Source organism: Trachypithecus francoisi, unplaced genomic scaffold (genome assembly GCF_009764315.1).
Source record: "Trachypithecus francoisi isolate TF-2019V2 unplaced genomic scaffold, Tfra_2.0 Lachesis_group5, whole genome shotgun sequence".
NCBI classification, from domain to species: domain Eukaryota; kingdom Metazoa; phylum Chordata; class Mammalia; order Primates; family Cercopithecidae; genus Trachypithecus; species Trachypithecus francoisi.
Window position 1 is genome coordinate 129169140 of NW_022681470.1, and position 13000 is coordinate 129182139.

Genomic DNA, 13000 nt, shown 5'->3' on the forward strand with positions numbered 1-13000 from the left:
CCAGGATGGAATCGATCTCTTGACCTCGTGATCCACCCGCCTCAGCCTCCCAAAGTGCTGAGATTACAGGCATAAGCCACCTCGCCTGGCCTACACAACCCAATTCTAATCCTAGCCCTGCCAGGAATGCTTGTATGACTTGGGGCAAGTTGCATCTCAAAGCCTTAGCGTCGATCTATAAAATGGGGCTGATAATACTAAAATACCTTAAAAGATAATTGAAAAATTCAAATGGGATACTGTAGAGGAATAGTTCTTTTTATCAAGTATAGTATTGGTTATATTATCAACTAACATTTACCATGTGCTACTTACGAGTACTTACTATGTACTATGTTCTAAACATGGATTATCTCCTTTAACTGTATAGAGATCCTAAGGGATGTAGTTATCACCTCCATTTAACAGACAAGGAAATAAAGGCCTAAAAAACAGAAGTATCTTCCCCAAGGTCACAAAGATAGTAAGTAGCAGGTTGGGGCTTTGAACCTAAACAATTTATCTCAAAAAGCCCAAACTCTTAGCTAATATGCTAGCTTTCATTCTTTGTAGACTATAAAGCGCTATAAATTGTTACTTGCCTGACTTATGTGTACTGAGCCCTCAATGAACATGCAGAAGGAACAGAATGATTTAAATTTGCTTTAGAGAACTAGAGAACTACAGATATAAAAATGGCAAGTAGTTGGGAGGCAGAAGGAAGTGCTGATAGAGAAATCACACAAAGTCTGGTGTCTGGTGGAGACAAGAATATCAACTTGGGGCCTAAAGATTTCTACAGCAAGTCATCAAACAGATAGATAGCAATCCTCAGGCATCTGGAGACAGGATTTCCTGACTATTCTTAACACATGAGCCCTAACTGTTGCTGCATAATTATACTCTTGGAAAGTTTAGCCAGTAAGGAAATAAGATTTCCTTTAATTTTATTTATTCCCTTGTATTTCCCTTTTAATCTTTAACTGAAAAGACTCCTCCCCCATCAGTCCCTAACAGAATATAAATGATTATAGATCTATATAATATAGTCATCTCTCAGTATCTGTTGGGGATTGGCTCCAGGACCTCCCATGGAAATCAAATTCTGAGCATGTTTATTCAGGTCCTTGATATAAAATAGCATAGTATTTGCATATAACCTATGCACACCCTCCCATATACTTTAAATCATTTCTACATTACTTATAACATCTAATACTATGTGTTATGTAAATAGTTATACTGTATTTTTAAGGGGAAAATGACAAGAACAAATGTCCATATGTATTCAAAGCAGATGCAGTTTTTTCTTTCCCTGAATATTTTAATTTTTTTTTTTGACATAGAGTCTCACTCTGTCACCCATGGTGGAGTGCAATGGTGCTATCTTGGCTCACTGCAACCTCTGCCTCCTGGGTTCAAGCGATTTTCAGGCCTCTGCCTCCTGAGTAGCTGGGACTACAGGTGCACGCCACCACGCCCATCCAATTATTTATTTATTTATTTATTTGAGACAGAGTCTCACCCTGTTGCCCAGGCTGGAGTGCAGTGGCTCTATCTTGGCTCACTGCAACCTCCGTCTCTTGGGTTCAAGAGATTCTCCTGCCTCAGCCTCCTGAGTAGCTGGGATTGTAGGCGTCCACCACCACACCCAGCTAATTTTTGTATTTTTACTAGAGACGGGACTTCACCATGTTGGCCAGACTGGTCTTCAACTCCTGATCTCAAATGATCCTCCCGCCTAGGCCTCCCAAAGTGCTGGGATTACGGGCTTGAGCCACCGCGCCTGTCCAATTTTTTGTATTTTTAGTAGAGACAGGCTTTCACCATGTTGCCCAGGCTGGTCTTAAACTCCCGAGCTCAGGCAATCCACCTGCCTCAGCCTCCCAAAGTGCTAGGATTACAGGTGTGAGCCACTGCACCGGCCCTTTCCCTGAATATTTCTGATCTGTGGTTCACCGAATCCACAGTTGCAGAACCCCTGTGTACAAAGAACCAACTGTATTAGCTTTCTAAGAGTTATAAGTTGACAAATTATTTTTGGAATTAGGTGATATATAAATGAATAAATACTATAATAGTTCCTGTGTATCTCTAAATATTAATCCAGTTGGACTACTTTTGGAGTCATGTAAAACTTGTATTATTTTTAAGATGCTGAACCCTGAAAATCTAATGTATAATATAATTTTATGAATGATTCATTCAAGAGTATTATGATTTGCTTTTATTTCCAAAGTAATTTACATTCAAAATTGAATAATGCTTTATTACTTAATAGCACAGATTCCTTGCCCCATCTACTTTAATTTATTTATTAAATTTTATTTTATTTCAGTGGTTTTGGGGGAACAGGTGGTTTTTGCTCACATAGATAGGATCTTTAGAGGTGATTTCTGAGATTCTGGTGCACCCGTCACCCGAGCAGTATACACTGTATCCAATGTGCAGTTTTTTTAATCCCTCACCCCCCCTCACCCATCAACTTTAATGTTTTATCACTTAATAGCAATTAACTACCTGCAAACTTTTCCAGTCTGGCTGCTTACTGGGCATTTTCTGAATTCCATGTTATCTCTGTAGCAAGAGGCTCCCTATCTCCTTGCACAGATGAATCAGAAGTGAGATTATAACATTTTATCCGCCTACTGTGGTTTTGATCAACTATAAGAATTGGTTGTAGCTATTGCCAAAGATGCTACTAACTACTGGGATTCTTTTTAGGGCACATACTGCCCTAAGGATAGGTATCATTGGACTAACTCGAGTTTGAGGACCTATCTGATGTAGAGGTCCAAGTACTGAGCTTGGAGACAAGGTTCTATTCGGAGTGTGCTTTTGTTAGTAGTGACCATGCAAGAGGACTTTGTAAACCACAAAGCACTGAGCAACGCGGTCCCTATATGTGCATAGAAACAGGCCCAGTGAAAAATGAACAGACTTAATACGGGAACTGTTCTTTTCATGGTCAGTAGTGGTCTCCTAACTTCCACTTCTGAAAGCCTCTTCTGTGTTCTCTTCCTAGTTAACTGAAGTATTGGATGTTTCTGATCACTTCCTCCCTTCCTAGAATTCTCCTCCTCTTAGTCATGGTTCTTCTCCTACCCCTGATTCTTTATAATCTCTCTTGTTGGCTTCTCAATGTAATATAATAGGTCCATGGACAACCTACAGTCCACAGGCCAAATTGGGCTTCCCATTTATTTCAAATATGGCCATAACCATTTATTTACATATTCTATAGTTGCTTTCATGCTGCAACAGCAGAATCCAGTAGTTGCAACTGTAGTGCCAGCAAAGACAAACATATTTACGATCTAGACCTTTACCAAAGTTTGCCAACCCCTGTACTAATTATATACAGCTTTAATTATTATTTTTTGAGACCAAGTTTCGCTCCTGTCGCCCAGACTGGAGTGCAATGGCATGATCTCCGCTCACTGCAACCTCCGCCTCCTGGGTTCAAGCAATTCTTCAGCCCTCAGAGTCCTGAGTAGCTGGGATTACAGGTGCGCCACTAGCATGCCCAGCTACTTTTTTTTTTTTTTTTTTTTTTTGGTATTTTTAGTAGAGATGGGGTTTCACCATGTTGGCCAGGCTGCTCTCGAACTCCTGACCTCAGGTGATCCGCCCACCTTGGCTTCCCGAAGTGCTGGGATTACAGGTGTAAGCCATCGCGCCTGGCCTTACAGTTTTAATTTAAAATGAATAAACTCAGTCATTAATGTAATGCTTTATATACTATCACTCTGATGATTAGAGCAATTACAACAGGAGATGAGAAATCTAAAGGAACCATTTGGCTCTAGGATATTCAGGGGCTGGTCTATGAAAAATCTCTCGCATACTGGACCACTTGTCGATAGAGGATGCTTAGTAACCAAAACTATCTCATAAAGTTTCCAGCTGGAGAGAGTATTTTCCCTGGCTCATTCCATTCCAATCATACTGGCCAACCATATCTCAATTTGTGCTGAGGTTAAGTTCTCCCCGCCTAAGAGGCTTGCTTGGGGATATTCCCCCTCAGTTCTCTGCATGGTAGGATCCTTCATGTGATTCAGTTTTGTTTAATGTCACTTTTCCCTCTAAAATCCAACCTCAGTCTCCCCTCTCTACTTCCTTTCTTTGCTTTTTCTCCATCATCCTTAATAATCGTCTATTTGTTTGTCTATCTCCATCCAAAAGAATGTGAATGTCATGAGGACAATGACTTCATCTATTGTGTTCACTGTATCCTTCGTGCCTATTACACTGTAGATCATCAGAGCATCAATAATTACTTGTTGAAGGAAGAGCTAGTTTAAGAGGACAACTATTTATTGTGATTACTGAAATGTTCTTCTCCTTCACAAAATTTTCCTCCTCTCATTTGACTGAGAGGAGACGAGGCCTTGCTGTGTCGCTCAGGCTGTACTGCAGTGGTGCAATCAAAGCTCACTGAAGCCTCGAACTCCTGGGCTCAAGTAATCCTCCTGCCTCAGTCTCCAAAGTATTAACAGCTGGGACTACAGGCATGTGCCACCATACCCGGCTACTTAAAAAAAATTTTTTTACTGTCTTGCTATATTGTCCAGGCTGGTCTTCAACTCCTGGCATCAAGCAATCCTCCTACCTCATCCTCTGAGAGACTGGGATTATAGGTGTGAGCCACTGTGCTGGGCTCCCCTCCTTTCATTTTTAGAAGAATGGAGGAAACATTTTCTTCATTCCCTCTTCCCCAGGCCACACATTCTGCATCTTCCTGCCAGAATATTTCAGAACATCCATCAGTGAGGTGTGAGATGAGCTTCAAATTCATCAGGCATTAAATCATGACCTACCACTTGTTACTGAAATTCTCTTCCTCGCTTCCATTTGTCCTGGAATTCAGTGTTGTCTGGGAAGCACTAAGACTGGCTAAGCGTGAATAGTGCAATGTGCCACTGAGCAGGCTTGGGCGTTAGCTTTAATTCACTTCCAGAACTACAGAGGAAACTGTGGAGCAAGGGGCTGGGCCTGGAGGGGTTGCTTGGTCCCTTTCTCAGGAACAAAAGTACTTAATTAAGCCTTATAGGTGAAATATGAAAGGAGAGGAAATTCTTTTCATTCTAAATGACATGAGATTTACTTGGCCAAGGGAAGGCAAATAAAAATTGCATATATTTATGGAGTACAACATGACATTTTGAAATATGTGTACATTGTGGAATGACTGCATCAAGCTAATTAACGTATGCATTACCTCATATACTTATTTTTATGTGGTAAGAACACTTAAATCTGTTTTGATGATAATAATGGCTAATATTTATTGCTTTCTAGGTGTCAGATACTTCTTTTTGTTTTGCTTTGTTTTTCTGTTTTTTTTTTTTTTTTTTTTTTTTGAGACAGGGTCTCACTCTGTCACCCAGGGTGGAGTGCAGTGGTGCAATCAGAGCTCACTGCAGCCCCAATCTCCTGGCCTCAAGCAATCCTTCCACCTCAGCCTCCCAAAGTGCTGGGATTACAGGCATGAGCCACTTGCACCTGGCCCAAGTTTTTTTTTTAAGATTCCACATATAAGTGAGATGGTACGGTATTTGTATTTGTGCCTGGCTTATTTCACTTAACCTAATGTCCTCCAGATTCACCCATGTTGTCACAAATAACAGGATTTCCGTCTTTTTAAAGCTGAATATATGCCACTGTTTTTATATATATATATATATATATTCACCATATTTTCTTTATTCATGTATCTGTTGATGGACACTTTGGCTGATTCCGTATCTTGGCTATTGTGAACAATGCTGCAATGAAAATGGGAGTGCAGATGTCTCTTTGACATACTGATTTCATTTCCTGTGGATCTATCTTATCTATCTATCGTTTTGTCTTATTTATCTACCTACCTGCCTACCCACCCACCCTTCAGTGGGATTGCTGGATTATATTGTAGGTCTATTTTGTGTTTTTTTTTGAGACGGAGACTCACTCTATTGCCCAGGCTGGAGTGCAATGGCACGATCTTATCTTAGCTCACTGCAACCTCTGCCTTCCAGGTTCAAGTGATTCTCCTGCCTCAGCCTCCCGAGTAGCTGGGATTATAGGCACACACCATCATGCCTGGCTAATTTTTCTATTTTTAATAGAGATGGGGTTTCACCACGTTGGCCAAGCTGGAACTCCTGACCTCGTGATCCACCCACCTCGGCCTCCCAAAGTGCTGGGATTATAGGTGTGAGCCACGGTGCCTGGCCTATTTTTAATGTCTTGAGGAACCTCCACATTGTTCTCCATAATGGCTGAACTAATTTACACTCCCACTGACAATGTGCAAGAGTTCCCTCTCCCAAGTATCTTCACCAATGCTTGCTATCTATAGGTCTTTATTTCTGGCTATCACTCTTCTTGCATGGGGTATATATTTTTTTTTTTTAGGCAAATGAGAATAGCAGAAACTATAAGCAAAATGAAGACTCAATTGTTTTGGGGGATTTATACTCCCTTTCAGTCTCCTTCTATTAAGAATTAAATGAGGCCGGGCACAGTGGCTCAAGCCTGTAATCCCAGCACTTTGGGAGGCCGAGACGGGCGGATCACGAGGTCAGGAGATCGAGACCATCCTGGCTAACAAGGTGAAACCCCGTCTCTACTAAAAAATACAAAAAAATAGCCGGGCGAGGTGGCGGGCGCCTGTAGTCCCGGCTACACGGGAGGCTGAGGCAGGAGGATGACGTGAACCTGGGAGGCGGAGCTTGCAGTGAGCTGAGATCCGGCCACTGCACTCCTGCCTGGGCAACAGAGTGAGACCCCGTCTCAAAAAAAAAAAAAAAAAAGAATTAAATGAGACCCAAAGGCCCCATCCCTGTGTTTTTTTGTAAAGTCTCGCCAAAGTAAGCAGAATAGACCCTTTTCTTAATATAATGATTTGGTCTCTTTTCACAAAACTGCTAATAAACTACCTTCATGATTCTGAAGGATGGAGATTCTACACTTCTACATGTAGTATGCTGCAATGGTTAATAAACCTTAAATTCTAGACATTGTTTCTCATATATAATCTAAATGTCTCTTGCAGAATTTTATTTTCTTCGTCATTGAACTTTTGTGGGTGTTTTTGGTCGGGGGTATGCAAGCTTTTAAAGTTATTCCTTCATATTCTTGAAAATGGTTCTCAGTTCATTCCAAGTCTTTTTAATCTTTCCTTATAGAGGCCGTCTGACTACTCCCTGTTGGGATTGGTGTTTGCAGTGGTGTTCTTTCCTATACTCACTTCTAGCTTATCATTTTTCTAAAATGTAGTGCCCCATAATATAAATATTGTCCAAACTGTCCAAATTCAGTACTTCAAAATACAAAACAAAACATGTCAAACCCCACAGAAATATATCATAAAAAAGACTGGGCACAGTGGCTCATGACTGTAATCTCAGTACTTTGGGAGGAATGACCTGGGCGGATCACTTGAGGTCAGGAGTTCAAGACAAGCCTGGCCAACATGGTGAAACCCCATCTCTACTAAAAACACAAAAATTAGCTGGGCGTGGTGGCGCATGCCTGTAGTCCCAGCTACTTGGGAGGCTGAGGCACAAGAATCACTTGAACCCTGGAGGCAGGGGTTGCAGTAAGCCAAGATCGTGCCACTGCACTCCAGCCTGGGTGACAGAGCGAGACTCTTGTCTCACAAAAAGAGAAACTATTATATAAAATAAACATGTTTACTTTCAGGTTATCTTTGAAGTACAATTGCAAGATCTTACCAAACACCTGCTTCCTCTTTTTTTTTTTTTTTTTTGTTAAATTGACTCCCCAGGCTCCTCTTTTCTCCTTATTCCTTTATCTGTGCAGTATAAATTATGATATGCTAATTACTTACCTGTTTAATTTTTTCATTAAAGAACAACTCCTATCCCATTATACACTGAAAGGAACTCAAGCTTCTATTCCAATCTTCCAACTTCTAATAGTGAATATCAAATAAAACCAGCATGGGAGTGGTGACTTATACCTGCAATCCCAGTGCATTGGGAGGCTGAGGTGGGAAGATTGTTTGAGGCCTGGAACTTGAGACCAGTCTGGGCAACAGAGCAAGATCCCATCTCTACCAAAAATAAAAAAGTTAGCTGAGTGTGGAGGTGCACGCCTGAAGTCCCAACAAGAGGCTGAGGCGGGAGGATCAGTTCCCACAACTTGTAAACTCGACCCCAGGAGTTCAAGTTTACAGTGAGCTATGATCATGTCACTGTACTCCAACCTGGGTGAAACAGTAAGACAGACCTTGTCTCTAAAACAGAACAAAACAAAGAAACAAAACCCCATAATAACATGGTGGGCCCAAATAACTTCTACATAAATAAAAAACAGTAATGTATACTACAGCTGATATTTAATGTGGTTTATGCAGGAAATACTTTAAAAACAACCAGCAGAGAATGTGATTGGCTGTAAGTAAAAACAAAAGATTTCTGTTGGAAGTTATTCAAGTGATTTAAGTATGAATAAAAACCTCAAAAGGTGACACTTAAGATGGCTTAACACAGGCTATCTGCTGGTGAATATAATTTGAAAACAACTTACATAATAAAAACTTGCAATGTATAAATCACAAACAAGAGGAAACTGCTCATGAAACCTCCACCGATTCAAACCTCACTTCTGAAAAGACAGATATCCTTCTAAAACAATTCTTTACCATATGGTAAGCGGCGTAACAACAAAAGCAAAAAGCCAAGTGTCAAACTGCATCTTATTGATAAGACCTTTATTTAGCTGACTGCTCCACATATGCTACACATCAAAAGGAAAGAACGTAAATCAGGTTAGGACAAGTACCCTCCATTTGTTATTACTGAGCTATCAAACAACATCTGGTTAACAGGAATTATCATATACAGTAGTAAGAAGAGTTTCAAAGTTTGGGCAAGATAAGTGAATCAAGAGAGGGATTTTTAATTAAAAGTTGGCATTTTTATTAAAACCTTCTATCCAAGGATTTAGAGCTGTACAAACTCTTGACTAAGCCTCAGAAGTTATCCATAATTTTGGAAGTCACCAGTTTGTATTCTGTCAACAGAAAAATATATATAAAGAGTTAAAGTTGTGGTTTATTGAGCAAGTGGAGCTAAACTGATGAATCTCTATGTTATTTATCTCGTGGAGTACAATAAAAGTCAGTAATGAACTTGGATTTTTTCTTTTTCTGAGACGGAGTCTTGCGCTGTCGCCCAGGCTAGAGCGCAGTGGCACAATCTCGGCTCACTGCAACCTCTGCCTCCCGGGTTCAAGCGGTTCTCCTACCTCACAGCCTTCCGAGTAGCTGGCATTACAGGTGCCCACCACTGCGCCTGGCTAATTTTTGTATTTTTATTAGAGATGGGGTTTCAGCATGTTGGTCAGGCTGGTCTCGAACTCCTGACCTTGTGATCCACCTACCTCAGCCTCCCAAAGTGCTGGGATTACAGGTGTGAGCCATTGTAGCCAGCCATGAACTTGGATTTTTAAGTGGCCTTCACCATTCTGGTCCCTACTGTCTTGCTTACTACACTCATACTGAACCACTGGAAACTCCATACTGTAGCTCCACAATCTGAATTATCCTTTCCTGAATAATCCTAGGTGATATGTGTGAAGATCACATCAGGCACCTGCCTAATATGATATAGCACAGGTATCTCCAAACCTGACTTTCAAAACTGAGCAGAACTAATAACTCTTTCATAGAAGGATTTTCCTAAGTGTTCATAATTTATTTCCAAATTTGCAAAATCAAATGAGTAGGCTGTTGTAAAATGACACGGAACAACACTCCTCATACTCAACATAATCTTACAGAATAAAGAGCTGTGAGAATGTCTATGTGAATAAAATGTCACCAGAAAGCATGCTTCTCTATGGTTTGGGGTTGGAGGAAGGGACAGGAAGTGAAAGGCCACACACTTTTCTGTACCTAACAGATTTGAGAAATTACTAGGTTCATGCAGAGTTCTGCTGCAGTAGGGAAGCCTGTTCTGCTGATTACCATGCATAAAGGTGATGAAGATGTAAAGACTGCTAAAAGATAACACTGGGCTTAAACGAAATTTTTTTAAACACTCACTCTTTCACCCTTCAGAAGTTAGGGCTGGGAAGGAGAAGGTAGGAAGACTACCTACCTTCAATGTGTCAAACAGCCATACCTTCAATGTGTACATGCACAGGCACTATGTTTATCACTTTAACCAATTAAAACAAATGGGTATTATAATACCTGACACTTTGAAGGCTTACAATCAAACAAAAGCAAAAGTCTTCTGGGAAAGACGAGGCACTAATTAATAATGGGTTGGGTAAGTAAAGAATCTAAAAGATGAGGTTTAACAGCATAGTCTTATTTTAGGAGGCTATATGGTTATATTTGAGGAAATCACACTTAATTTTCCCAAATGTGTTTTAGGTGCAACCTATCCAGTCAGTTTCCTTTTGAAAGCTGAAGTACCTGAGGCTTTGGAGAGGGTAAAGGAATTATCCAGGGTCATACTGGCTAAGAAGAGTGCGAAAAGTGGAGACCTTTATCACAAAGGTATCTTGTCTATTTGCTTATCTATCAGGCCCCAATACTTTCTTCCTGCATGGCAGTAACAACTGTCACCTTACCCATATTTTATCTTCTTCTAAAACCTGAGATTTTTCCCTTTTCTACACGAACAAGTGGTAAATGATAAAGGATTAAACCAAAATACCTGTTTGCACACCCATACAATCAAAACTGTAACGAAGAGCTGTGACCGGCAACACAAAGGGTCAAAATGTCATCTATTTTCAGAAATTGCAGGGTTCCATACAAACCCCAGACATTTTGCAAAATGCCTCTCTCAGATATTGAAAAAAAATTCTGATATATACTTTCAAAAGAAATTTTATCTGTATGTTAGATAAAACATACAATATACACGGCATGCTTCTTAGCATGAAAGTAATTACAATTTCATGTTTACTATTAACTATCTACCTTGCTTGTTTCTTATTGAGGAAAAGGCAGAAGATTCAACTCCATTAGTGAGACTCTGAACCCATCTGTCTCATCTGTGGCCCTTGGCTTCCTCCCCAAAGTAACACAATAGCTACCAGGGCACACAGAAAGAACCTGTCACCCTGTTGAAGAGTTCTTCTTTTTCCATAAAATAACATGGACTGGGCCATATGCATAGGTAACTACTTCGTGGTACTTTGCTAAACTGCTGTTATTGATATGTTTTCAGTAAACATGGTTTTATAACTGACAAGGAAACAAATGCCAGGAGGTCAGGGCTAAATTTAAAATTCCCTTTTTTAAGGGACATGGCCTGGCTCTGTCACCCAGGCTGAGGTGCAGTGGTGCGATCACAGCTCACTGCAGCCTCGAACTCCTGGGCTCAAACAATCCTCCTACCTCAGCCTCCCAAATAGCTGAGACTACAGGCAAGCACCAACACGTCCAGCTAAAACATTCAGATACTTTCAAATGGATGGTGGGAAACTTTCTAAATTGGAGACAGAGAGTTTTTCCTGAATGCCAGTTCTTTCCTAGTTGTTCCCTTTGTGGCAGGAAAGATCTCAACAACTCAGTCAAACCTAAGAAGCTATCGTGATTTCCAAGTTTGTTAATTTTTTTTTTTATAAGACTGACTTGTTGGTCTTCAACTTTCCTGTGAAGTTGCAGGAAGTGTTGGGGCTCAAGTGACTTTCTTAAGGTCATGTAAGTCAGTAAAAGATGAACAAATAACCCCAGAAGTACTCCCACTAGTCTACACTTCTAACCACTAGACCACACTAGTTCACATGTCTGATTCATTTTAAGAAATGAGTAGATCTTACAATTTTCAAAGACCCACTTGGATATGCTCTTCAAATAATTTTTGAAATCTGTCATAACCAAATAAAACATGCAAATGAAAACCAACAATTCTGCTGTTTCTAATTCATCCTTCCTTTGTGATAGTCAAGAGGAACCTTTCAACACTATTAATGATTTTAGAAGAAAGCTAAGTACCTCTAACCAAGCAAACCCTGGTATACACAGCTAAGTCAACTGATTTAGCACTTCTCTACTTAGCACACCAATGTGCACTATAATTAAGACAGTGGTTCTCAATTCTGTCTGCACAAATTAGCATCGCTTGGGGAACTTAAAAAATTCTTATGCCCATGCCCCACCCAAGACCAATGAATCAAAATCTTTGAATCAGTCATTAGTATTTTTTTTAAAGCCTCCCCATGTAATTCTAATATATAGCCAGTGCTGAAAACAATGGATGTGAAGCTCTGTTAAATTTCCAAATTGAGTAAGTTTGTGTAGTTCTGTTTATTTGTTATACTTGTTCACTACACTTTTGGAAGAAATTGGATAGTAAAGAAAATGAGATTTTTATATAAATGTGTAACAAAGCAGAAGGTCCCAATGAGAGGTCTTACTCAAGGAGGTTTATACAAGGGAAGTATTATTTCTGCCTGTGGGGTGTTAAGGAAGGCTTCTAAGGAATTGGTAACATTAGAACTGGATCTTGAAGGCTGTAATAGGCAGATATGAAAAGAAAATAAATTTCAAGCATAGGTCAAGTCCTATTAAAGATGGTTGTGGGGGAAACAGTCAGTGGACATAATGTAAAGACATAAAAGAGAAATAAGGCGAATAGGTAAGTTGGGGCCACTTGTGAAGGGCCTTGAAATCATGTAAAATTATGTGGTAGGAGCTGGGAAGTCACTAAGTTTCTGAACAGAGGCCTGCCTTGATCAGAGTTAAGCTTCGGTGAGATGATTTTTAAAGCTAGAGGGAAGGATGGACTAGTTGAATGAAGAGACACACGGCAAGGAGAGCTGCTTGGGAGGGCTATAATTGCAGCAGTCTAGGCAAGTAATGAAGGCCTGATGTGGGTTAGTAGCAGTGGGAATGGAGAAAGACAACTGTATACGGAACTAAAAGGACTTAGCAATTGATTAGCTATGAGAGATAAAGAGAAGCACAGTTCTGGGTAATTAGGAGGATACCAATACCACCAAAAGAAACAGGGGCCATTTGAAAGGCAAAATGACTTCATCTCAAATT

General features: G+C 40.2%; 1 protein-coding gene across 5 annotated transcripts in view; it reads right to left on the reverse strand.

Annotated features, from left to right (window-relative positions):
* RPAP2 (RNA polymerase II associated protein 2) overlaps nucleotides 1-13000 on the reverse strand; it is a 94497-nt gene that overhangs the window by 7809 nt on the left and 73688 nt on the right. Inside the window, exon 12 of one of the 5 annotated variants that reach the window (XM_033199726.1) lies at nucleotides 7734-9003. The exons of the other annotated variants lie outside the window; for them this stretch is intronic. Within the exon in view, the coding sequence (XP_033055617.1) occupies nucleotides 8970-9003 (34 nt within the window). The 3' untranslated portion in view covers nucleotides 7734-8969. Of the gene's footprint in view, nucleotides 1-7733; nucleotides 9004-13000 lie in introns of those variants that run through there. 5 annotated transcript variants of the gene reach the window in all.